This window comes from Dermatophagoides farinae, chromosome 6 (assembly GCF_024713945.1).
Source record: "Dermatophagoides farinae isolate YC_2012a chromosome 6, ASM2471394v1, whole genome shotgun sequence".
In the NCBI taxonomy this organism is placed as follows: domain Eukaryota; kingdom Metazoa; phylum Arthropoda; class Arachnida; order Sarcoptiformes; family Pyroglyphidae; genus Dermatophagoides; species Dermatophagoides farinae.
The window spans coordinates 2,761,888-2,789,500 of record NC_134682.1 but is presented as its reverse complement, the minus strand read 5'-3'; the positions used below and the strand labels follow the sequence as shown (position 1 = coordinate 2,789,500).

General features: G+C 29.3%; 4 protein-coding genes across 9 annotated transcripts; 2 read left to right on the top strand and 2 right to left on the bottom strand.

Annotated features, from left to right (window-relative positions):
• Positions 1 to 1,919: 1,919 nt before the first annotated feature.
• On the bottom strand, positions 1,920 to 10,079 carry ATP8B (ATPase phospholipid transporting 8B). 4 transcript variants are annotated; one of them, XM_075731924.1, is made up of 15 exons: positions 10,065 to 10,079; positions 9,307 to 9,883; positions 9,039 to 9,198; positions 8,867 to 8,928; positions 8,293 to 8,738; positions 6,471 to 6,529; positions 6,282 to 6,395; positions 6,099 to 6,197; positions 5,809 to 6,014; positions 5,392 to 5,722; positions 4,620 to 5,327; positions 3,509 to 4,559; positions 3,227 to 3,450; positions 2,831 to 3,160; positions 1,920 to 2,760 (listed from the first exon to the last, which is right to left on the bottom strand). In XM_075731924.1, exons 5-15 carry the CDS (start codon positions 8,321 to 8,323, stop codon positions 2,071 to 2,073), a joined length of 3,843 nt encoding a protein of 1,280 aa, XP_075588039.1. In that variant the 5' UTR covers positions 8,324 to 8,738; positions 8,867 to 8,928; positions 9,039 to 9,198; positions 9,307 to 9,883; positions 10,065 to 10,079; the 3' UTR covers positions 1,920 to 2,070. The 4 variants fall into 4 exon arrangements, with proteins under 4 accessions (XP_075588039.1, XP_075588037.1, XP_075588038.1 ...); XM_075731922.1 differs by having other exon boundaries at positions 8,867 to 9,883; XM_075731923.1 differs by lacking the exon at positions 10,065 to 10,079 and having other exon boundaries at positions 9,039 to 9,949.
• Positions 10,080 to 11,353: 1,274 nt separating this feature from the next.
• Positions 11,354 to 16,592, top strand: LOC124494182 (amidophosphoribosyltransferase-like). 3 transcript variants are annotated; one of them, XM_075731930.1, is made up of 11 exons: positions 11,625 to 12,246; positions 12,353 to 12,556; positions 13,887 to 13,930; positions 14,030 to 14,287; positions 14,393 to 14,673; positions 14,751 to 15,048; positions 15,108 to 15,178; positions 15,249 to 15,438; positions 15,503 to 15,667; positions 15,754 to 15,885; positions 15,970 to 16,592. In XM_075731930.1, the coding sequence occupies exons 2-11, from the start codon at positions 12,366 to 12,368 to the stop codon at positions 16,149 to 16,151; spliced, it is 1,812 nt and encodes a 603-aa protein (XP_075588045.1). In that variant the 5' UTR covers positions 11,625 to 12,246; positions 12,353 to 12,365; the 3' UTR covers positions 16,152 to 16,592. The 3 variants fall into 3 exon arrangements, with proteins under 3 accessions (XP_046913307.1, XP_075588045.1, XP_075588046.1); XM_047057351.2 differs by having other exon boundaries at positions 11,354 to 12,556; XM_075731931.1 differs by having other exon boundaries at positions 11,888 to 12,556; positions 13,887 to 13,945.
• A 1,136-nt stretch (positions 16,593 to 17,728) lies between these two features.
• LOC124494180 (uncharacterized) lies at positions 17,729 to 24,320 on the top strand. The gene is made up of 5 exons (XM_075731929.1): positions 17,729 to 18,915; positions 19,075 to 19,792; positions 19,850 to 20,688; positions 20,782 to 21,383; positions 23,223 to 24,320. Exons 2-5 carry the CDS (start codon positions 19,209 to 19,211, stop codon positions 23,781 to 23,783), a joined length of 2,586 nt encoding a protein of 861 aa, XP_075588044.1. The 5' UTR covers positions 17,729 to 18,915; positions 19,075 to 19,208; the 3' UTR covers positions 23,784 to 24,320.
• A 24-nt stretch (positions 24,321 to 24,344) lies between these two features.
• On the bottom strand, positions 24,345 to 26,300 carry Cpes (Ceramide phosphoethanolamine synthase). Its single transcript, XM_047057361.2, has 3 exons — positions 25,476 to 26,300; positions 25,090 to 25,383; positions 24,345 to 24,953 (listed from the first exon to the last, which is right to left on the bottom strand). Exons 1-3 carry the CDS (start codon positions 25,581 to 25,583, stop codon positions 24,363 to 24,365), a joined length of 993 nt encoding a protein of 330 aa, XP_046913317.1. The 5' UTR covers positions 25,584 to 26,300; the 3' UTR covers positions 24,345 to 24,362.
• Between the last annotated feature and the right edge of the window lie 1,313 nt (positions 26,301 to 27,613).

Here is a 27,613-nt window from a genome sequence, read left to right as displayed (position 1 = left end):
GTTCGATGGGCCTTATTGCACTTGTCTCTGATTTTGTTGTTGTTGTTGTTGTTTCTTGCTCAGCTGAATATATTCCATTCAAATCACTGGACTTGGTGAATATCACTCATATACGAACCCAATGACTAAGAGAAAAAAAATCGATAAATCTTTGGTCATATGTGTGTGTGTGTATGTGTGTTGTGGCCTAGAATGGAAAGCAACAAAAAATAAAAATATGATCAAATCCACTATAATACACATGGCAATACAAAACACCCAAATGTCAATCTCAAACCAGTCAAATATACAACCAATGACAAAAAAAAAGAAAAGAAAAAAAACCAAGTTCATCTTGAGGTTAAGGTTTTGTTGGACGAGGTGAGAGTTTGACGATGATGACAACAACTACGACGACAAAGATGGACAAATCAAATCGAACGGATCGAATGAAAATGAAAATGACACGACCCTCGAACTTTGGTGCATGTGAGTTAGTTATATATGGTATTACATTTCATGTCCCAGATGATGATCTTAATGACGATGATGGTCATTATTGGGTGATGATACCATTATGCATTTGGTACCGAATGATCAGTGAACAAGAAAAAAACCAAATAGAAAAATAAAAATCCCAGATTCAGTAAATATGGATAGAAATGAAGAAAAAAAAACTCATCATTAGACACATTATCATGTATGATGTGTGCACAACATGGTTACAACACAATCAGCTAATGATTCGAATTCAAAAAATGAAAAACATTTAAAATCCAATTCATTTGCATCTTTTGCGGTCAATTTTCAATTTTAACTTAACCGAATCCACCCAAAATTATACGGAGGCTATTATTGTCTTTTTTTTCTTCGTTGAATTGTTGTTGTTCGGCCATCAACACACACACACACACACAGGGGCAATCTGATCATCATCATCCTCACTAGGTTCGTTGACACCTGTGTTGTTCACTTATTTTTTTCTGTTTCGTCTTTTTTTTGAAAATTTGTCAAAACTTGAAAAAGATGGATGCAACGTTATCTCTTTTTTCACTTACTCTTTGTTCGAACATCAAACAAGCTGTGCAAGCTATAATATTCCGTATCTATATTTGAAAAGAAATATACAGTATATATAGTATAGTATGCAACGAGAGAAGAAAAAAAACTTGAGCCCAGATTTGTCCAGGTAACGAAAATGAAAAAAAAATCAATCTTTGGCCACAAGCCATAATTTTTCTATTTTTTTCTTTTAGTTGATTTAGTTTAGTTTTTTTTGCCCTTATATTCAACAACAAACCCTGATGATGATGATTAGGTGTAAAAACATATACAACTATATACTCTCCACTATACTGATGAAGAACAAACATTCAAATTTATCATATCACTGTCAATGTATGTTTTTCATTCAATATAGTAAAAAAAAAATAAAAGTAAATTATTGAAAAAAGATCTAGCATAAACAATAGTAGCAAACGCAGAAGCTCATGATGATGATGATGATGATGATCGTTGGCCACAAATTAAGCTCTAAGAGGGAGAAATCTGGATGTGCTACCAGTCATGATTCATCATTTATAATATAAATATCGTAATCAACAACAACCTATGGGCCCTAGGCTAGATTGTGAACCAAAAGAGAAAAAAAAAATGACGACGAATATAATTTGCTTCATCATCATCATCGTGATGGTCAAAAAAAAAATCATAGCTTGAATTCAAATTCAAACTAAAAAGCTGTCTAATCACTTGACACCTGTGTTGAATGAATGAAAAAAAAAAAAATAAACGAATCGCTACTGAGCTTAAATTTCTTTTTCTGAACCTGGATTTTTTCAGCTTCTCTATCTGTATTGGGGTGTTTGGGTGCTCAGATATATTTTTTTTTTTACTGATCAAATACAAATACACAAAACAATCAGATCGATAGATGCAAATTGAATTTCAAATTTTAAATTGTTAATAATAATAATTTTCTAAATAAATTTTCAACAACAACGAAAAAAAACAAACAATTTACACAATTAAAAACATTATTTTCTTCAGGTAAATTTTATAAAATTACACATTTTGATTAATTATCAAAAACTAAATCATATCGGGTGGTTGTTTATTATATGATATAGGTGTTACTTTTGCTCGATTCAATTGATTGATTGTCGATTGATGTGGTTGTTGTTGTTGTTGATCATGTCTATGATGATGATGATGCTGCTGATTATGACGATGATGATGATTAGATGATGTTGTTAAATTAGCTTTCGAATTCATTGTATTAGATGTGGATGTCGTCGTCGTCGTAGTTGTCATTCGGTGATTATTTGGAACATTTAAATTATAACTTTGTGTTTTTCCACGCATAATTTTTCCACTAGTTATTAGATGACCAAATCCTTCTTGATGGGCAAATGCATAACCTGATCGTATTGAACGACGACTACGTAATGCTGAACTTTTTCTTCGTATATATGGATCATATGAATGTACCAATGCTTTTTTCCTTAGATATCTTTGTTTAATACGACAACGATCACTTAATGTTGGATGTACGGTAATATTATAGAAACGAACAGCAATAACAGGAAATAATAATATAATCAATATGATGAACATTGTAAACCAAAATTGTCCACTACTTAATGTCATACGAAAACATCCCAAATATTGATTGCCAATAAAATTACTATTGATCAATAATGTAAGTGAAAAATAAAATGCCAAACTACCCCATATAACTATATGATTGAATACAGTCCAATATGATGTATCCAGTGCAATCTAGATATCGATTTGAGAATCATAATTTGAGATGAAACAAATTAATCATCAAAAAAAAATTGAAACCTACCTGTGCTGTGACAACAATCACTAAAATGGTCGATACAACCGTACCGAATATTTGATGTCCATCCAAATTAATACCTTCAGGTCCGACAGCATTTTTAAATGTACCATATGATACAAAAAACAATACGAAAGACGTAATAATACCATGTGCAACACTTTTAAGAAAAATCAGTTTGTTGAATAATAAATCAATTATTCCTGGTGTATAAAGTAATGGAAAATGAACGGAAAAAATATCGTCAACATCTTGATCAAATATTCCCATTGCTAACACTGGTAATGATGTATAGAATACATTGTAAAATGATATAAAAACAGGATCGAATAATGTCTATTTTAGATTCAATTAAACAAAATAACAATTAGTACATTTTTTTACAATCAATCAATTTCTTACCTGAGCCGAAAAACCGCAAAAAAATGCATACCATAAATTACATAATGTAAACGAGAAATTTTTATAGAAAAAATATTGTAAAAATTTACACATTCGTAGATATGACCAACGGCCATGTACTAATAATAAACGTTCTAAATAACGGAATTGTGCGATAGAAAAATCACTTGATAATACAGCTTGCATACCTTCCTGGCCGCTAATACCGACACCAATATGAGCAGCTATAAAAAAAGAATTTAATTTAATTTTTTTCTAAATAAAAAAAAAAATTTTACATACTTTTGATCATACTAACATCATTGGCACCATCACCAATGGCTAATGTTACGGCTTTTTTATATCTTTTGACTAGATCAACAACCAATGCTTTTTGTAATGGTGTTACACGACAACAGATCACTGCTTTACATGTTGATGCAACTTCAAGAAATAATCGTTCTAATGCTGGATCCAATGCATGTATCAGACTATGGCCATTTATAACCAATGCAAATTCTGTTGAATCATTCATTGAATCAGGATTTGGATTCAATCTTGTAACATTATATGTAGTAGCCAATGAATTTAAGGCATTCATTTTATTGTTGTTATTATTGATATTATTACAACTTGGATGAATATTGGTTGTATCATCTTCGAATGTTATCACAGATACATCACAATTCATATTGGAATTTTTTTGTTGCTGCTGTTTTGCAACCATTTTCATTATATCACGACAGGCCATTAATTCACCTTTGACTTGATCAAATTCCCATCCTTCTATGACAAATACATCGGCCATATCATCCGATAATAATTGACAACTGTAACCAATATTGATAGCTGTTTCTTGTTTATCACCAGTCAATACCCAAAGTTTGATACCAGCCAATGCTAGATTAGCAATTGTTTGTGGTACACCATCCTGTAATTTATCTTCGATTGCTGTTGCACCAAGAAGAATTAAATTCTGCTCGATCTCTTCATAACAGGCATCGACTTTTTCTTCACGATTCTCTAATGAACAACTTGCTTCTTGTAATCGATATTTCCATGATTGATAGAAATTTTCATCAATAATTTTACTAGCCAAACATAATGTTCGTAATCCTTCACTTGCAAATTTATTCAAATGTTCCATTGTAGTTTCTTTGATCATTTCGCATGATGGATCCATTCTTTCAAATATCATACTATCAGCACCTTTACAATATAATTTTATTTGACCATTCTGTCTGACAATTACTGACATTCGTTTTCGTACATTATTAAAATCTAGAATATCCAATAATTCATACGTTTGTATTTGTCCCAATTCAATGATCGTGATGCTTGTCGGTGTCCGACTCTAATATAAAAATGAATTTAAATTTTTTTTTCAAAATCACTTCATGAATAACAAACTTACCCGAAAAACAAATCCAAAATTACGTGCAGCTGATGTCAAGGCAGCTTCATCCGGTGATTGTGCTTGATATTCGAGATTTCCATCTTTTTCTTCACACATAACCGTATGACATACGGCTAATAAACGAAAAAATTCATGTACATCTTCATTGCCTTCATTAACTTCATTCAATAATTTTGAATCATAAAATTTAAATTTTTTCTCATACAATGAATTTGCAGAAAAATCAACGGCTGGTGTATGTTCTGTGATTTCAATTGGTTCACCACGATCATCAATAATATCACCATAATGTATTCCCATTATTGTACATTTATTAAATGTCATTATATTCTGTGTTAATGTACCGGTTTTATCGGAAAATATATATTGAATTTGTCCCAATTCTTCATTCAATGTTGTTGTACGAGCTTTTGCTGGTGTATCCATTGGTTCATAATACATTTTAATATCCCAATTAATCCACAATGAATGGAAAAAACGTATAATTTCCACACTAACATATAATGATATTGGCACCACAGTATTCAATACGATAGCATAAGAAAAAAATACAAGTATCGATATGATTGTTGCACCAGATGTTGGATTCGGTGGTACAACATGATCCCATGGTAGATAAATACGAAAATATTGTCCAGTGAGCGTTTCCCATACACCACAAGCAATTGTACAAAAAAGGCACATTATAATCAGGAATAATACAATCTATTGAATCGAATTAAGAAATTCAAATTAATTTAGATTAAAAATGGACATAAATCAAACATACGCCTAAGATGAGAAGATTTAATAATCGATCCAAACTCGTTCGTTTGAATATGGTTTTACCACTATTTTGCATTAATTTTGTATCACGGCCGGCAAATATGACGACACCGAAACACCATTTAGTGTTTCGTAATCGGCAACCACGTAAAAGCATTTTATCATTATCTAGTGAAAATTTATCATCACGCCATTTGAGTACACCTTCAAATTTCGTAAGATTATTATTCGGTGCTTCACAATTGATTTCACCACAAAATTCCGCTAAACGATCAATATTGTCACTTAATTCGGCAGTTTCAGGTAAAGCTTGTCGACATTTAAGATTGGTTTCACTGTTGTAAACAAACAAAACAGACGATGAAAATAAAAATGAAATGATAGATTTCTTTCTTTTTAATAATAATGATGATACACTTACCCATCAAGTTCGGCAGTTTCAACATAACAAAGGCCATTAGGTTCACTTGTTGATAGTAAAAGTAAATCGGCAGCAACAAAATTATCATTTTCAATAAGTATAATATCACCAACTTGTACTTTGAACCATCTTTCATCGATTAATTTACCATTACGTAATACTTTTGATAGACGATTATTAACCTGATTATCACTTCGATGTTTTTGCTAAAATAATGAATGAATTTATGAATGAATGGATGATTGGTGATCAAAAAGAATGAAAAACAAAACAATCCATATATTACTTACAATATCATCGATTGCATCTTTAATGGCTGTGATTAATAATACAAAAATCAAAGGCACAGCTGTTGTTATTGGCGTTAATGATGATATGAATGGTATGAGCTGATTTAGTGATTTTTGCGATAATAGACGAACAAAAAAAAAACAAAATTTTTTCAATTTAAAATTCTAAATTCACACACTCACCTGTAATATTAGTAAACATAAAAAATAAAAATTTGCCAAACGTTGAAATTGTACAAATAAATTTAATGGTAAAAATGTTAACAATGTATATTTGGAAGTTTTTATATAATTTTTCTGGAAAAAATTTTTTTATAAAAAAAAAATGAAAATTATTTCTGGAAAAATAATAGTCAATATATATATACATACTGCATAATGAAATTTTGAATTAAATACTGGATCATTGGCACGAATAATTCGTTCATTTTCTGTTTCAAGAATGGAAAAAAAATTTCCGGAAATGAAAATAGTACGATTATAGAAAAATTTTAATAATTTCAAAATCTTATTATTCATATTGTCCATTAAAAAATGTTGATTCATATTTTTTTTCATCTTTTTGTGTGTGTGTGTAAAATTGGGCCAAATAAAATCTGTTTTGTTTTGTTTTCCAAACACAACACAAGGACAATAACAAAATAAAATTCAAGACAATATAAAATACAAAATTTAGGTCAATCAATTGTCATCGACATAATTTTTTTTTTTTTAACCAACGAAAAAAAAAAATCACATTTTTCTTCATTTAAATCGACGACAAAAAAAAACGACAACGACAATGATGAAAAAATGCACAGAATCATCAATTTTTTTTTATATTCTAGATTTTAGTTGAATTTGAGTCAATAATAATATCTTTAACATAGATAACAAACACACAAACACACCCAGTTAACAATAATAATGGTAAGGTTGTTGTTTTTTTTTCACTGTAAAAAATCTCTGTTATTTGATCGAATGAATGAAAAATGAAAACGGACGACACTGCGGTTATTTTCTTTTTTTTTTGGGTGCGGTAATTTCATTCGATGATGATGATGATGATGATCGGAAAAGGGAAAAAAGGGCATATAAAGAAGCGAATTAATAAATTATATTCCATTCAATTCAGCCAGAAAAAAACCTATACAGACACACACACACACACATACATAGATAGATAGATTGATTGGGTGACACTAATATGGCTGGCTGGATGGCTGGCTATTTGGTTGGTTTGTTAGAATCTTACTTGTAAGTGTCTGATGGACAAAAAAAATTATTTTGTTCTCAGTTCATTGATGATTGTCATCAAAAAGTATAGATTGAAAAAATTGATTTTGGCCCTCAGAATACTATGGACCGGTGTTTTATTTTTTTTGCTTTCATTCTGTTTTTTATCGTGCTTTCGATTTTTATCATTAGGTCATTTTTATTGTGTGTATGATATATATATATTGAACGGCCAATCAATCGATCGATCGATCTATCGATTTGATTGATCTGTTCATGTTGTTCATAATGACAATTACGATAATTTTATTCATCGCCATCTCTCTCTCTTTAAAGTCGAAAAAAAACAATCAACAACTGTGTCCGATTGTTTTAATGGTGAGAAAAAGATGGAAAATAATTTAAAATTTTAGTTGCAGATACAAATTTTTGTTTCTAGATTTATATTTGAGAATTCTTGAAATTCCGTTATCTTTTGATAAATACATTTGTCAAGGACTTTTGAGCGTTTTTTTTTATTTGTCTTGTTTCATTTTTCACATGTTGTCGTTTGTCATCGATTTGTGTCACAAAACAATTTGATTGATTCGATTTATATTCTTTTCTTGTTTTCTTGTTTGATTGATTGATTTGTTTATATTCATGATTGTCATGACAATCAAACACATACACATATATTCGGCGTTTTGAAACAAAACCATTTAAGAAACTTCTTGTTGTCATTATGTAACAAGAAGGCCAATGATGGACATTTATGTAAACCACTACTACCTAGTTAGATGATGGAATCAAATTGTTTTTTGTTTCATACAAACAAGATCGATAATAACGTTGATGGTGAATTAATTTCTATATTCTATTGAACTGATTTTGAATCTTATATATAAAAAAAATCGATAAGGTGATTGAATTGTATTTTACGTTTGTGTCTATGGTGAGAATTACAAATTCTTAAAATCAATAATAGATAGATATTTACCTGTTCGTCGTCGATTACGTCGAATAGCCATTGAATGTGTGAATGAAGAAAAAAATGTTGAAAAAAAAGAAGAAAATGAAATTAAGATGATGATTGATGAATAATGATTTTTTGTTGATTAGAACAAATTTTCAATTTTGTTATTATTTTAAATTTCTTTTTTAACATTATTTCTGATGATGATGATGATGGTGATTCACATGACGATCAATTTGATTGCAATAATTATCGGTAACATTTATAATTGAAAAACATAAACAAAGATATGATGTGATGATGTTGTTGTTGCTGTTGTTGTTTTTTGTTTGGATTGTTTGAACAAGAATCCAATTGAACTCTTGTAAAATTATTGAAATGGATCGGATATGTAATCAAACCGTACACACACACACACAGACAAAAACCTGCAAACGAAATCAAAATAAACATTGATTTGAAGCCAATCTCTAAAATCAGTTGAGAGAGAGAGAGAAAAAAAAATGCAAAAATAAAGAAATATAACAATGAAAAATCATCCAATGTTGAAAGTGGTTTTATTGATAAGCAAATTGCACTTATAACAGCCAATACATACATTAATACACACGGTGTATAACCGATCAACCAAACAAAACCAAACCAAACCAAAAACAACACCTAAGAAGAATAAAATATGGATATTGTCGAGGGACAAATATTCAATGATTGGCACGCCAAATATTATTATTTTTATTATTATACACACGATATATGATGGTAATACATACATACATACACACACACACAATGTCATTGTTTGTGGTACTTTGAAGATAACGGGATCATGTGTGTGTGTGTGTGTTTGGGTGCGCCTATCATTCGATTGGACCAGAAACAAAAAGAAAAGTTTTTTCACTGTTTCTTTCTCCTTTTTTTTCTAGTCTCTTCCTATGCAAGAACCCGATCATCAGATAGATCAATGATTGAAGTAAATGAGAAGAAAATATTTATATGAAAATGGATGGATGGGAACCATAAACACACACACATACACACACACACAGCGAGGAAGAATTTCTCTACTTAATGAGATGATGGGGATGGTGATCGGGGCCCGAAAAAAAAACTATGAATCAACTTTGTCACTAGTATACACATAATCATCATTTTTTTGATGTTGATGATGAAACAAAAATAAGCCAAGGTAAGCGATTCCGGATTGAAAGAAAAATTGCTCAAATTCAAAACAATCACTCGATGATTATCATATTGATGATGATGATGAGATATAATTTGTAACGGCTTTTACTTTTTTGTTTGTTTTCTATATGCCGGAACTAGAATCAGATATCGGATAATCAGGTCAGCAATATACACTTTTTAAATAATTCACAATGATTTCCGTAATTGATTGAAATTTTTTTTCCAATATAATCAAATAAGACGATAAACGTTTTGGTGAGTGAACAAAACAACAGAATCATTGGATAATTGTTCGTAGCCTGAATCACACTAAAATGTAAAAAATTGTTGAATCCAATTTTTAAAAAAATGGCTATTATAATGATGATGATCATCGATGATGATTAATCAGTATTTCTATTCCTATTTTCGGTTCGCTGTATGTAATTATCTATGGAAAAAAAAATTTATGGAAATAAAATAAAAATGATGATGATATGATAATTTCAATTGTGACTGAATGATGATGATTAAAAAAAAAATTTTTTATTTGTTTTTTACCGCACAAGCACACAAAAAAAAAGTTATCATCATCATCATAGTCATTGATAAATGAATGAAATTTAAAATACCTGATATTAATGTCCGGATATCAAGTTGTCATGGCATTGTTGTTGATATCATTGTATCGTTGTTGTCAGTTGATTTTATCAATAAAACACAATAGTAATTCATTCACAATAATTAATTATTCGTTGATCATTATCGTTTGTGAGTATGTATGGTATTAGGATTATGCTATAATTAAGATAAGATTGATAATGATGATTAGAATGATCAATCACAATGATCAATGTCAAGATTGGTATTTTTACATACTCATAATAAATGATATTATTTTGGATTTTGATTTCGGAAAAAAAATATAATATTAAAATCAATCAATATTCGAGAATCTTTTCTGGATGGATTTTTTTTCCAGACAAGATTACAAGACTTGTGAGTGTGGCTGGTATTGGATTCTGATCAAAAAAAAAAAAAATTCGATTCGATTCTGCGCCGTTTCCTGTCGTGTTTGAATTGAGAAGAAAAAAACATATGTGTGTGTGTGTGTGACCATAGAAACACTAGATGGCGTGACAAAAGCCTACCCTCATAGTAATGGAAATTTTTGTTATTGTTGAAAATATTTTCTTTTCAATTTCAAAGATTTTTTTTTTTAAATCAAAAATTCAGGTTTTTTTTTGTCTCATTTTTATATTTCATAAATTTGTCTAATCAAAAATATTGAAATATTTTCCATATGAATCATAGTACAACTTTCTCTTTTCACCAAAATATTTTTCCAAACATAAATGTTTGACCATTTATCAATTGAATATTGCAAGATTTCTGTCGGAACAGTATAGTGTATTTAATCATATATAATCAACGACAACAACTTAAAAAAGCTTTTTCTATCTCTCTCTCTCTCTCTTTTGATTAAAACTGACTGAATATAGTGATCTTATCAAATCATCATATCATTGGATGTGGGTTTTTTTTAAACTGGATATATATAAAAAAAAAAGACTGAAAGATATATCTCATTTTTGTGGATGGATTGAAATAAAAATGTGGTGGTTGTTGTTGGTTAAGGAAATCAAGAAAAAAAAATTGGTGGTGGTGGTGGTGGTGGTGGTTAACATGTGACAACAACGATGACGAATAAAAATGTTGATGATATATGGTAACGATGGACGGTAGGTATGTCCATCGTTACGATGATTACGATGATGATGATGAATGAATGAACATTCCACAGTACCGATTGAACCACGTTATTTTTTTGTTCGTTTCATTCGAATCGAGTATTTTATATTATGCCTGATGATTAGAAAATTCTTTTTGCACTCATCAATCGATTCTTTTATTTTATTTCATTTTATCAAAAACTGGCTATAAGTTTTTTTTTCATTTTTGTATTATCAAAACATTGAATTGCAATCTATCTCATATCATTGATTTATTTTATTTGATTGATTTCTGATTTTTTGTTGTGTGTGTGAATAATTTTTTTTTTATATTTTCATTACAAATGATAATGATGATACAATCATATCGTTGAATTTTTCCCTCAAATATGATTATGAAGAAAAATTCAAATTGCAAATATCAAATGATTCAATTCAATCAAAATCCAACAGTATTGACCGCTGTGTTTGATCATGATGATGATGATCTATATCCCATTTTCTAATGAAAAAGAAAAAAAAATAATCTGCATATAATTTTTTTTTATTGCTACTTGTTGTTGTTGTTGTTGTTGTTGTGTCATTGTCGTTACTGTTGTTGTTGTTGTTGTTGTTGTTGTTGTCATCGTAGTTGTCATTTCAATGAATCAATATCTACTATTTGATAATCATTCTCTTCAGAAAAAAAAATGAATTTTATCAATTTTTTTTCCACATATATAAATGAAATGAATGATATCAATCGTCCAATAATCATCATCTGAATCATTTGACTACTGGTGTTTTATTATTCGATATGAATCGAATGATCCACCAATAATAATACACTGCGCTACATACACACACACACACATTCATTTTGTAATCAATCAATTCAATTCAAAATAGTGTGGAAACAATTTCAAAACCACGTTTTTTTTCTAATTTGTCCACTCCCAATCTCTTATATACATACATTGTGGGTGTGAATCATCATCCGTGCAACAAACAGTAAAAAAAAAAAATTTACCAGAACAAAAAAAAATAAAATACAAAAAAAATCTTTCATCATTTCACTGTTACCATTTCGCTGGTGTTCGCTGTGTTCGTGTGATATATATACATCAATTCCGATTTTCAAATTCATTTCGGTGTTAAATTCTTATTTACAAATTTTTTTTTTCGTTTCAAATTTTGTTAATATTTAGAAAATCAAAAAAAATGTGCTCAAAAAAAGGTCACGTAAATCTACTGTATGATATTGATAATAATATTGATGACATCGATAATGATCATCTTGAACAATTGCAGGATAAATGTGGTGTATTTGCCTGCATTGCTAATGGTGATTGGCCAACTAATCTGGATGTTGCTCATATTATTTGTCTTGGATTGGTTGGTCTTCAACACAGGTTTGTTTTCATTTTTCATTTTTCATTTTGTTTTTTTTTTGCCTTTTTCCAATCACATTCTACGTCTTAATAAATATATTATTATTATGAAAAAAAAATTTGAATTTATGTAAATTTTTTCTATTAGAAACAAGCAAAAAACAAAATCTGTCCTTCTACAATGTCGTCGAATCATGTCATAATCATCGAGATTCGTTAATGATGATGATCATGATGATCATGATGACAATCATTCGGTTCATCTCTTGATATTTTTTTTTCTGGTTGCCATTTTCTTCATAACAAAAATATTTATTTGTACAAGTTAGAGATTGTGTGTATGTGTGTGTGTGTGTGCGTGTTTTTTTTTTTGTTGTTGTTGTTATCATGGTACAAAGTCTTCAATTTGTGTATGAATAAATAAATATTGTATATATGTTTTCACAAAGATTGATCAATCGATTTGATCAAAGATCGAAAGATTGTTGATCGAAGAGAGATTTTTCCAAAAAAAAAAAAAAATTTGTTGCTGATTGATACCGTTCATTGTCATCATCATCATCGACAACAGCGATATCATCATCAATAATCAAAGATCTTTGACACTTATCAGACCATCACCACAATTATTATCATCATAATCATCAGCTGATGATACATAAATCTTGATGAATAAAATTTTTTTTTTCCCTTTTAATTCTCCAAAAAAAAGCCAAGCAGCTAGACTATTAGCTAGATATGAAGAAAAAAAATTCCACACACACACACACACAGACACACAAAAAAAACATTTCCATTATGAATTAGATCACACACACACACACAATCATCACTAGATTATTATTTATCAAGAAAAAAAAAATTTTGCAAACCTCTTTTGCGAACGTGCCATACACATTGATTTTCTTATAAAAAATTTTTTCATATTTGATGATTTCATTTGAAAATCGAATCTATTTGATAGCCACAAATTATCATTACCGAATCATTTTTTTCTCCCTTTTTTCTTCGTCACATGATACAAATCACATGTTTTGATTTCTTTCTACGTTTTTAATTTTTTTTTTTAGTTTGTTTGTTTGTTTGTTTGTTTGTTTATGATTGGTTTAAAATGACAACGGCGGCGGCGACGACGATGATGATGTTCATCATGCAATCCAATGTTTGTTGTTTGTGTGCGTGAATTTTGAAATCAAAAAAAAAAAAAAAACAGAAATTTTATTATCAAATAGGATGATTTTCTTTTCTTTTCGCTTTTCATTTATTAAGAAAATTTTATTGATTAATGCTAAAATTATTAGAAATTTTAATTCAAATTAAATTTTATTATTTACATCATCAATGAATATAGAGGTCAAGAATCAGCTGGTATAATTACATGCAAATGGACACATGGTTAGTCATCATTATGTGAAATATTTTATTTTGAATTTTAATTTAGCTAAGTGAAAATAAAAAAAAAAATTTTATCACATATTATTTGATGATGAATAGAACCATTGGCAATTCATCGTGGTATTGGTCTTGTATCACAAATATTCAATGAATCAGCCATGATGAGTTTAAAAGGTAATCTTGGTATCGGCCATACAAGATATTCAACAATGGGTGGTGCTGATAATGTACAATTAGTACAACCATTCATGGTACATACTAGTTATGGAACAATTGCCGTTGCACATAATGGTGAATTAGTCAATTCGAATCGTTTACGTGAACGAATCTTAGCCAATGGTGTTGGTCTTTCAACAGGTATAATTTATTTATTTTTATTTACTATATAAAATGATAAAACAGAACAGAATCATTTTTGAAAAAATTAAATTTTTTTTTCTTTGTTCTGTTTTAATTATCAAGGAAGTGATAGTGAACTTATAACACAAGCATTGTCTATGGAGCCACCGGAACAATTTAAACAAGAGTATTTAATGCTTAGATATAAGATGCCGAATCGTATGTCATCACCACAGATATCGATGACAAATGGTCATTCTGAACATCATCATAATCCAATTAGTGTGGATCCAAATAGTGATACAGAAAGTATCGATTCAAAATCAATGTATCCAAGTAAATTTGCCACACAATTTTCACATGATAGTGATAAAGAGGCTAATTTTGTGGCCAGAATATTACATGTTAGTTTTGAATATTGTGATTTGTTGAATATAAATATTAGTGATCAAATTTTTTTTTTAAATTTAATTTCATTCAGCTTATGTCATTGACACCATTATCATATTCATTGACCATATTGTTTGATGAATGCATTTATGCTATACGTGATCCATTCGGTAATCGACCATTATGTTTGGGAGCATTAGTGCCCCCGAATACACCATTGGGTAAAATGGAAAATTTCGATAATGTCGATGGTTGGGTTGTTTCATCTGAATCATGTTCATTTCCATCGGTTTGTGCACGTATAGTACGTGATGTGATGCCCGGAGAGATTGTTAAATTAGAACAACATAAACCACCACAAACATTGGCTATTGTACCTAGGCCAGATAGTATGTTGTTGATTTTATTTCTTGATAAAGTTAATTAACAAGATTAAATAATTGAATAGATGCACCACCAGCTTTTTGCATATTTGAATATGTTTATTTTGCACGACCTGATTCAATGATGGAAGGACAGGTAAGTGGTGATTTATTGAAAATATTGTAATATATCGGATAATTTCCAAAACAAAACAAAAAAATTTCAGATGGTATATTCAGTACGAAGAAAATGTGGTCAACAATTGGCCATTGAAGCACCAGTAGTTCGTGCTAGTAATGATAATTCCGATTTGATTGTTGCAGCCGTACCAGAATCATCAATACCAGCTGCATTAGGTTATTCACAAGAAGCTAAACTTCCGTATATAGAAGTTTTCTGCAAAAATCGTTATGTTGGTATGTTGATAAATAATTTAATCAAAAAATTTAATCATCAATAAATTTAATTTAATCAAATTAGGTCGTTCATTCATTCAACCATCAATGCGATTACGACGTTTAGCTGTAGCAAAAAAATTCGGTCCATTATCATTGAATTTTATTGGTAAATCAATCATATTGATTGATGATTCGATTGTACGTGGTACAACTATTGGACAATTGATTCGTTTACTCAAAGATGCCGGTTTGTAAATCAAAAATGAAAAAAAATAGTCTTGTAAATGGCATTGTGAGATATGATTTTAAAATTTTAAATTTCAATAAATATAGGCGCCAAAGAAGTACATATCCGAATTGCATCACCGGCATTACATTTTCCTTGCTATATGGGCATCAATATACCTACAAAAGAGGAATTGATTGCTAATCATTTTCAAGCAGATCAATTGGCACAACAAGTTGGTCAGTGTTCTTTTTTTTTCATTCAAATGACTCTTTTTGTTTTAATCTATATTCATTTCTTGTCATTATATATAAAAAAAATAGGCGCAGCATCATTGGTATATTTATCGGTTGATGGATTACGAAAATCTGTGCAGACTGGAATCAAAGAACATATTATAATGAATAATCCAAACAAAACAGTGAGCAAAGAAGAGTTACGTAATCAGATTGGCCATTGTACTGCATGTTTAACCGGACAATATCCTGTTAAACTCAGTTTTTAATGAATTTTTGTTTTCGATTGTTTTTATCGATTTTTTGTTTTAATATCGACTACAACTGATTGACTATCGAATGGAATTGTATACATCCACACATCCACACATACACACAAACACACACACATTGAACTTGAATTCATAGCAATAATAATATTGAGATATAAATTGGATTTGAATATATATGGTAATATATCAAGGAAAAAAATATTTTGTAGCTAGTCACTCCATATATGAGAAAAAATTACGGAAAAAACCAACAACAGGCAGAAACAAAAATTCATCAATCAATCAATCAATCAATTAATATTGAATCGTTCTTTCATTTTATGATTTTTATGTGAAATTTAAATTTGAATTTTCAAAACAAAAAAAAAATTCAAAATTACCAAACATTTTAATCAAAAAATCAAAATAAAAATAAAAAATAAAATTCGAATCAAAAAATCATCATCACAGTGCAGCCATCTAGTGGCCAGGAATACCATTAGCCATTTGAAAATGCCGTTTGTCATTTGAATTTCATATGAATTTTATTTTCATTACTAGTTTAATCAGTTTCCTGGTTCAATATTTTCTAAATATTTGAAATTTTATTATTTTATATTGAATTGAATTTATAGGAAAATTTTCAACCAGAAAAAAAAGACAAAAAAAAATCAAATCAAATCAAACAAGAAAAACTTTCCGACGAAAGAAAAAAAAAATAGCAAAAGAACCGACAAACACCAGATATTATCATACATCCGTCTGGTTTAGAATGATGATGTTTTTATGTATACATTCATAAATATATAACAAATAATAATAATAATAATAATAATTCAAATCGAATCCGTTTGAAAATAATGGATGTGGATAAATATACTCATCATCATCATCATTATAAATGGTGTGGCGCCCAACGGCGTGTTGTTAACAATATAATATTTAGAGATTGGATTGCGCTGGCGCCATTCATTTATTTCAGAAAATTTCTTTCTTTTTTTTCTCCCCGATCATCCATGGATGATGATCATCACATATATATATTGGTGTCTATATGTAGACAATGATGATCCACTTGCTTCTGCTGCTGCTGCTGTTGTTGTTGTTGTTGTTGTTGTTGTTATTATTATCATTATTGTGATTGATGCTTCACCAACCAACCGACTACAGAATATTTTCTCTATATTATTATAAACTGTTGCGCTGGCTACATTTATTTTTTTTATATGAATATATGGATTTATAATCAAAAATAAATGTCACATACATTTACCAAAACTTGTCCATCGAATGAAAGTCATTGATTGGATTAACGTTGGAATATATAGAAATAGAAAAGGTAACAAAAAAAAATAAGGCTAATTTTGTCAAAAAAAAAATGGTTTTTTTTTTGGATTGGTTTGGTTAGGTTAGGTTAGGTTAGGTTAGGTTAAACACACCTATCTGTAAAATATTTTTTTTAAGCCAGTTTTGAATGAAAAAAAAAATTACAAGTCATGCGTAGTTGGGTTTTCTGTTTCTCCTGTGTGTTTGTGTGTGTGTGTTTAGACATATGGGTGGCTTATAAGCTTGTTGCTTTGTTGTTGGGTGAGCACAATATGAGTATGTTGTTGTGGTGTGGCAGTGGCGACAACCAGCGATCAAATAAATAAAAAAAAAAAAAAAATATTCATGAAATTCAAGCAAAAAAAGAAAAAAAAATTATCATATATATTCATGAAAGAAGCAAATGGTTTTGATCGTTTTTTTTTCGTTGATTTTTTTTTCATTATACTTCTACAACAACAAACATCAACATCAACAACAACAACAACAACAACAGCAGCAGCCATTAATATAATTCAATCAAACATATATTTTGAATATATTCAAAGAAGAAAATAGCAACAAACAAATGTAACGATTTGAATTAAAAAAATATAATGAAATTAGTTAAATTCTATTGAATAATATATATTCTAAATGTTTGTTTAAATTCATCTTATTATTATTAACACTTTATGTCCGTATTTTTTCTTCACTCTATAATGATGATAATTATATAGAGAATTTTTTTTTCTTCTTCTTCTTCTTCATCACTACATTCCAACCGTGAATCTATCCATCCATATATACTATTATACTATTATTATTTATCAAAAGCAATCATCATTCAAAGAAGCAAGAATCGCATATAGAAATTCTATCAAGAATAAAAAAAAACGCAAGATTTTTTTTTTTGTTAGTAATCGTTATTCATATCGTGTGTGTGTGTGTTTGTGTGTTGAAGACTTATCTATCTAAGAAACAGAAAAAAAAATTCGAACGGTTTTGTATAAAAAAGTTTCGAATCGTTTCACATTACAGAATCGCGTTCATCAACAAGTACAAGCTAACGAAATGAATGAATGAATGAACGATAAAAAAGAAAGAAGAAAATTCTGTTCAAACTTTCTTTCTGTTTCTGTTTTTTATCATCACACAAACATCAATAAAATCATCATTTTCATTTGTTCTGTCTGCTTTTTTTTTGTTTGAGTGTGTGTGTGTGTGTGTATGTAAAATTTGCACACAACTATATCTATCTATCCTGTATTGTTATAAATTCTTCTCAACGATGATCATATACTCTGGTTAATATTATTTACATATATTCATTATCGATGTTCAACAACAACAAAAAAAAAAAAACAACCAACACCGCCATCCTAAATAACAACATCAACCACCACCACCACCACCACTATTACCACCCACAATTGGCCTTACAAATTCATATAAATTATATCCAGGAAAAAAAGGGGTGTGTTTGTTGTTATTGTTTTACATTGTGCCTTTCCTGAATCTCTCGAATCCATAATACCAATGGCTGTCTTTGTCTCCAAGTATTATTATTATTATTAATATCATCATTAAGAAAAAAAAATTTTTTTTGTATGAATCATTTTTTTTATTTGCAAAGAAAATTATTATTTTTTGAGAAAAAAAAATATATGATCATCAAATGCCGTCCATCATCATCTAGTGAAAATTTGATAAATATTTTTTACTTTGATTCGTTACCGTATTGATATTGATCGAATTTTTTTTCCATACATGACGATAACGAATTCATTTCATACATCTGTACCATCCTCATCATCATCATCATCATCATCAATGTCCTCATCAACAGCATCATATGATTCTTCATCATCAAATTTAATTTTTCAAAGTCCAACATCATCATCATCATCATCATCAGCAGCAGCAGCAGCAGCAGCAACAACAACAACAAATTTGGATACATCATCATTATCATCGTATCAGAATCGTAATCAAAATGCCTTACAACGTCGTGCACAACAATTACGACGTTGGCGTGAAATTGAAGAGATTGAACAACAAAAACAAGAATCGAATAATAAACAGCGGACACCGACCAAAGTTTGTTTCTCACCGACAACATTATTTTTGTCCGCTTGTGCACAACGTGATGTAGATGAATGTGAACGTTTATTAATGATAAAAGAATTAAGAGATGCCGGTGGTGTAAATGTAACGAATTGCGATGGTTTAACCGCCTTACATCAGGCATGTATCGATGATAATGAACAAATGGTTAGATGGTTATTAAGTAAATCGGCCAACATTAATTACAAGGATAATGAAGGCTGGACACCATTACATGCCAGTGCCAAGTAAGGTTTATATTTATTTTATTTGTCATCGAAATTTAATCAATTTCTATTTTACAGTTGCGGCAATCTAAACATTGTCAAAATATTAATTTCAAATCATGCATGTGATCTATTTGCATTGAATTGCGATAATGAACTAGCCTGCGATGTATGTGAAACAAAAGAATGTGAAGATCTAATTCGCCATCAGATGAATTTTGCATTGAATTATGATCAAAAAACGCGACCATCATCAATTACGAATCGTCGGACAAGATTTGGTATTACAGCTAGAAGCATTTCTGGTGATGAAAATCATGATACCGATTATGATGATGATGATGAAAATGAAGAAGTGTATAAAAATCTTCGTCAACAAGAATTAAAGGCAATCGATCGTGATATTGATGCTTGGATTCAAGCAAAACAGATCGATTCATTATCGTTTGATATACGAACCGAACTGGAACGTACAAGAGATTCATTATCCGGTGCAACAATCTTGCATGTTTGTGCAGCCAAAGGCTATCAAGATTCATTGGAAAAATTTTTAAATGTATTCGCCACCAATGTTGATCTCGATTCATTTCGTGATTGTGATGGCTATACAGCCTTACATGCAGCTGCATTTTGGCGCCAACCTGAAACATTTGAACTATTGTTGAAATTTGGTGCCAATCCTGATTTGATGACTGAAAAAACCAGTGATAATATTATGTCTAGTTCAGTGTTAGAACTATGTAAAAATGATCCAAAATTTGTCGAATTAATTGAAGTGACCAAAGAAAAGGAAAAGATTGCCAAAGAATCAGAAACACAGAGGAAAATATTTGCAAAACGTCAACGTGAACAAAGACGTTCGACGCAAGGCGTCAAACGTGAAGACCTTGAACAAGCATTGAAAATGATGGAAATGGGTATGTCAGAACAAAAAAAAAATCATTTTTGATCGTACGATGATGATAATGATCTGTCAATCGTTGCTCATTAATTTATTTTTTTTTCTTTAGCTAAAAATACGTCATCTCCTGATTCTACAGACATCAAACGTCAAGCTGATGGTGATGAAGAAATGACGAATATCAATAATGAAAATAGCAACAAAGATGTTGCCGATAATTTGACTAATGAGAATGATAACAATTCATGTTCAACAACAGCAATCGTTTCGCTTAGTAGCCTACGACGATCATTGAATGTTAATGATGAATTGTCTGAACCTACATCATTGACTATTAAATTACCGAAACAACAACCATCAACAATGCCATTGACCAAAGTTGATTCCGGTCAATCGATAAACAATGGTGAAACAACAATAACAACATCATCATCAACAACTACTGGTACGGAAACACCGCCTATAACAATGAAAATCCAGATGACAACACCAGCTGAATTTGCAAGACGCAGAAGGATAAAACGACGTTCAACCGGTATTGAAGATGATAGTGGTCATGCATTATCACCAGACATATTAGCCGATGCAACGAATCCATTAATAAGTTCCAACAATAACAACAACAATAATAATGTTAATAATACCAATGTAATAACCAAAGGTGAAACAACGCACGGACAGATTGATGCAGCATTTGACATTACATTGAGTGTAAGTATTTATAATTATCAAATATTAATATAAATTTAGTCTTTTTATTCATATCAAATGTCAAGGCAATTATCCTCATCATTCGATAATTCGGGAGGGAAATTTGTCAAATGCAAATTTTCTTCTTTTTCAAATATAGATAGCTTTGAATAGATATTGTTAATTAATTAAATTATAATATATAATTATTATTTTTAGATGAATGAATATTTAATTATTATAACTAGTTCAGTTGACTTGATATGTATTGGATTTTCAACAATCTTCACACACTTATTGCCCACGAATTGTGTTACAATTTTTTCATCCAAATTCCGTATGTTGTGTGTGTGTATTCTGTATGTATCTACAGGATGTATGTTTATATCAAAAAAAGAATTTTGTTATTTTTTTTCACCATGTTACTCCCTAAACAACCGACTGCGTTAACAACAACAAACTACTACGATTTTGATTCTTAATATCTGTTTGTTTGTTTGTCTGTCTATATGATTCATATATTGCATGTGTTCTCGTTTTTCTTTTTCAATTCCAAGATTTGTTTAGACAAACTTTTTTTTTCTTAAAAGATTCTTGATTAATATTTATACACACCGACATGCAGAGAGATAGAATGGGAACATTGTATTCATATGAAATTCATGTTTTGAAATATCACCACACAGTCATCCAAAACCATTTCTTTAGCAATAATTCTGTACGAGTGTGTGTATGTGTGTGTGTGTGAAGAATCTATTTCTAAACAACATTGTCCTTTCTATTTTTAGGAAAAAAAATCCACATTCGGTAGTTTGATTATTTCTGTGATAATTTTGCCACCACCGTGGTTTTATTTTTATTCACTGTGTTTAGCTTGTTGTTTCTGTTGTTGTTGTTGTTGTTGTCTGTGTATAGGGTTGGTCTTATTTTGGTGGGCAATTGATGAAATGAATTCTTGATGATTCTGATGATGATGATGATGATGATAATGATGATGATTATACAAGACCAAAATACCTATAGTATGATGATGATGATGATGATGAGGAAATGTTGAAATCTACATACGCACAAATCTACAAATGCATAAAAACATAATGAAATTGATTTTATTTGCGTTTCTTTTTCTGAATTATATTATTTTATTTTTTTTCAAATATTCTAATACACTGGTTGTCGGCTGCCATACTTTGATCATTTTATTTTATTTTTGATACGTAAAATGACAAACAAATATAGTTGATTAATTAATTAATTTTGATTGTTGTCTAATTTGTTGTTCGTTTGTCTATTTTGTTTGTGTGTATGTGTGTGTGTGTGTGTCTGTGTGTTTTTTATAAATTGATTTGATTATTGTAATCATTTATAATGTCTTATGGATCACTTGGACGACGATCTGGATTGTCATACAATCCAAGGATATCATCATCGTCATCATCATCAACATCAAAACCATCATCAAGTAGAGTATCATCATCATTGACTAGTTCAAGTCCAATATCTCGATCATTAACATCATTATATGCTGGTGGTGGTGGCACCGGTGTTGGCCAATCGGCTGTTGATCAATATATAAAATCGGCTGCTGCCTCGACACCTTCATATAGTTCAGGAACAGGTAGCCATCGTCGTAATCCTCATGTTCGTCGACCATCATCCACTACATCATCATCTATTGCGAATCGTTTACGATCCCAATCACAAAATAGTTTAAATTCGATTGGCAGTGGAACACAAACCTATTCTGTAATGAGAGAATTAAGCCAAAAAATTTTTTTTTCTTTTCACTTTTAATTTGAATTAAATCTCGAATTCTAATCATAAATTATTATTTTTCTATTTTAATTTATATATAAATAGACACCAGTAAATACATCCAGTCGTTCATCACGAATCATTAATCGTCCAGTATCGAATGCATCATCATTATCATCATTAAATTCAGCACGTAGCCGTGAATCATCATTGGCCGATGATACTAACAGTAATCCAATGTCAACAGCATCATCGATAAATTCATTGGCATCATATGATAATAATAATTCATCATCAGCAAACAATTATTCTAGATCAAATTTTCATAATAATAATAATAATAATAATGATACCAGCAATCAAGATACGGGCAATAATCTAAAAGATCTATCTAATCTATTATCATCGGATGAAATTGATTATAAAAAATTATGTAAACAATTATTACGTGAAAATGAATCATTAAGACGACGTATAAAAGAAGTGGAAGAATCGGAAAAGAAACGTGAACAAGATTTTTGTCGTGAAAAACGTTCATTACAACGAAATATTTCTGAAATGGAAGAAGAATTGAAAGTAATGAATGATATTAAAGCTGATAATATGCGTCTAAAAGATGAAAATGCTGCATTAATTCGAGTCATTTCAAAATTATCAAAAAATTGATCCTCATCATTTATCAGAAAAAAAACAAAAATTTATTGTTTTTTTTTATCTATCTGTGTATCTGTTTTGATTATATACAAACAAATATATATGGTTGAGTGTGTAACATCCGGTCAATAATAGCAACAACAACAACAACAACAACAATCTTCATCTTCATTCATATATAATATGATATCATCGCTACGATTATTATAAACATCCGACATTTATAAAAATGAAACAAACAAAAATGATGAAGATTTATTCATTCAAAAGAATCTAGTCGTGTTTTTGTTTACACCACACCACACCACACACACACAATGAATTTTAAAATAAATTTTTAAATTTATTGAACAAACAAACAAAAAAAAAAACGAAAACAAATATGATGATATTCTCTATACAAATACACACATTTTCATATTATATTTCTTATTATTATTATTCATTGCTTGTTGAGATAAAAAAAAAATTTTATTCTGATAAACATGATTTTGATATTATTATCTACACCTGATGATGATGATGATGATATTAATTTGATTTTGATTTTGAATTTGATGATTGATTGTGTGATTTCTTTTTTTTTCTATATTAGAATAATGTTAAATGATCGGTAAGACGAAATTTTATATCTTTCAAATGAATGAAACATAAAAATGATAGTCCAATGATTAGATAGAATGCATATTTATTCGATTGTTTTACCCATTGATTTGTACGATTCAACCAAATGGCAATCAATAGATAATTTGTAAATGAATGTGGATTCAATAAACGCCAAAACCATGCTATTGTATACATTAATGATGATTTAAAAATTTCTTCTTGTAATTCTGTACGAACATTGAAACCATCGGTAATACTTGGATCAAGTGTATAATGATATTGATTTAGAAATAGATTCCATGTTAATGATGAAAGACCAATTTGTATCAATAGCAAAAGGTAATGTTTTATAGTTTGAAAACGTTGATGATGATTATTATTCATCATTATGGTATCATAACTTTTTTCATCATTTAACAATGTATATGTTGTATGTGTATGTAGAACATTTGATGATTTTGCACCAATTGGTTGCCGATGATAAGCATAACGGAATGCAGCATACCAGAATATGATAACACCGATTGCATCACATATACCATCGACAATATAACCACTGGAATTGGTTACCGAAACCTGTATTATGGATGACAAATCAGAACAAAACAAAACAAAAAAAAATGTTTTTATCATTTCTTACATTTATTTAATCACTCTCTCTCCCTCTCGTTAATCATTATCATAGAATCGAATTACAAAATAATAATCGTACCTGTTTTTTAGCATCAATACCTAAACGACAACGTGCAATATAGCCATCAAGATCATCCATAAATTGGCGACCAAAAAATGCTAAAACACCTATTCGGCGGATAGCAAGACTATCGCTTAGGATTAATCGTGCAGCAATCAATGCAAAAACAACGCCCATATATGATACATGATTTGCCGTTATCCAAGGAAATATGTATAATAAACGGGTATATTCAACAAATATTACTGTCAATGGATGAAATATATAAAGATTTACATGATCAATCATCACAGTTTTCACTGTAATCGTTATCTAACGAATGAACAGAAATTGCCATTGTTAATAAATGACATTTATAATAATAATAATAATAATAAATGGAGAAAAAATTGAACAGAACTTACATTCATATTTGATTCATTTTGTATGATTTCATATAATTGATAATCGGATAGAAGAAAAAAGATGATAAATATGGCGAAAATAATGGTAGAATAATTATCTTTTAACATTTTCAAACAAAAAAAAAAAATAAATAAATAATGAACGAAAAATTTTCTTGTTTCGAATGAAAAATCTAAACTCGATACGATATCACTTTTATGGCATCGATTCGTTGATGAATTTTTTTTTTTTTTGCAGGGAATTCGATGAAAAAAAAAACCAACTAGCAATGACCCAATTATTGTTATTATTATTATGAATTTGACGAAGAAACACCATATACACACACTCACACAAACATAAAAATTATCGAAAAAAGATTATAGAATCAGAAACAAAAATCAAAAAAAAACACACATGAGAATGATTCGACAGAATAAAAAAGAAAATAAAAATTCATGAAGATAAATCAACAAAACATCACAATCAATAAGACCTTATGCCTGTTGATTGTTGTTGCTGATGATGATTTAAAAAATGGCACGTAATGCAATAAAAGTCGTTTTGTTATGTTTGTTGATGCAATCCAATGATGAATCCATATCATATCATAGAATCCAATCCATCCAGGTTACAATCCAAATCGGAGATATCCGGAAAATCCGATTCTCAATTTCATCATAAAACAAAATCAACTATTGATTGTGGCTAACTAATAGAATCAATGTATGGAAAATTAAATAAATTTTTCAAGACAATTAATTTCGAAATGATCATGAAATTAAATGCAGACACAAACTCCATCAAGTATTGGCGACACCATAGAAATCACAAATGATCATTGTGTATTTTTGTTATCGGATTTTGTATTTAATTGTATTGGATTGATAATTACAATCAACATAACAACAATCTACAATTGTTTGTATTGGTTTTTTCTTTTTTCTTTTTTGGTTAAAAAATTCAAATTAATATGATTATATTTATCATCGATAATATCCATCATCATCAGATGATAATGATGATTAATTTTTATTTTTTTTTCGTAGCCATAACAATAACCTTGGATACATTATATCTTCATCAGCAACAACAAAATGATCATCAAATGTTTTTGAATTTAGTCATTTTTATATGTATTAAAAAAAAATCCAATAGCAACCAAATATATTGAAAATATTTTATCGAAAATAGATAAAATGATTTTAGCAATACACCGAAATCATTACTAGATGGCAGTGGAAAGGGGATTTATTTTTTTTTTGTTCATAATAATGAATAATGAATTGAATGGAATTGATTGAATGAAGGAGAGAGAAAAAAAAATTTGAATTTTCTGAATTAAAAATGAAAAAAATTCACAAGGTTTACATATTAATAAAAGTACTTTATTACAAGTTATACACACACACAAAAATGAAATCATTGTCGATTGATTATATCCAATCGACAATGATGATCGATTTTAATCTTACGAATGTAGCAAAAAAAAAGAAGAAAGGTCCAAGATCAATTTTTGTTATTTTTTATTTTATTTTTCAATACATCGGACAACACCCAGAACATATATTATTGATCTTGTTCCAATTTTAATCATCAATAATAATAATAATTTTTTTTTTCGTTTGAAAATCATTCAAACATCAAACAAACAAATAAATAAATAAATAAATAAAAAAACAGTAGTAGCTTCAAGCATTTGAAAATATAATTCAATATAAATTTTTTTTACAGGCCTAAATAACAACAACAACAACAACAACAACAACAGAAAAGATTAAATTCATCGATCATAATGACGATCATAACGATGATAATGATAATATAATTTGTTGAATCTAGCTCAATTTCTCTTCATTTATCTTCATAGGTATTTCTTTGATCTTTCTATCAAAAGATTCATTTATCAATAGCTAACGAAAAACAAAACAAAAAAATTGACCATGTGTGTGTGGAATAATTTTCACTTTATTTAAATGACTAGATGAATGACCGATCGATTGATATAAATTTGTTTTTTTTCCACCCAAAATTATCATTATCATTATTATCTACATCTATTGATCGAATTCATCGATTGTTTTTGGCGTGTTTCATCCACTGCAGCAACAGCAGCAGCAGCAACAGTGATTCTAATCGACACGGCAAACAAATAAAA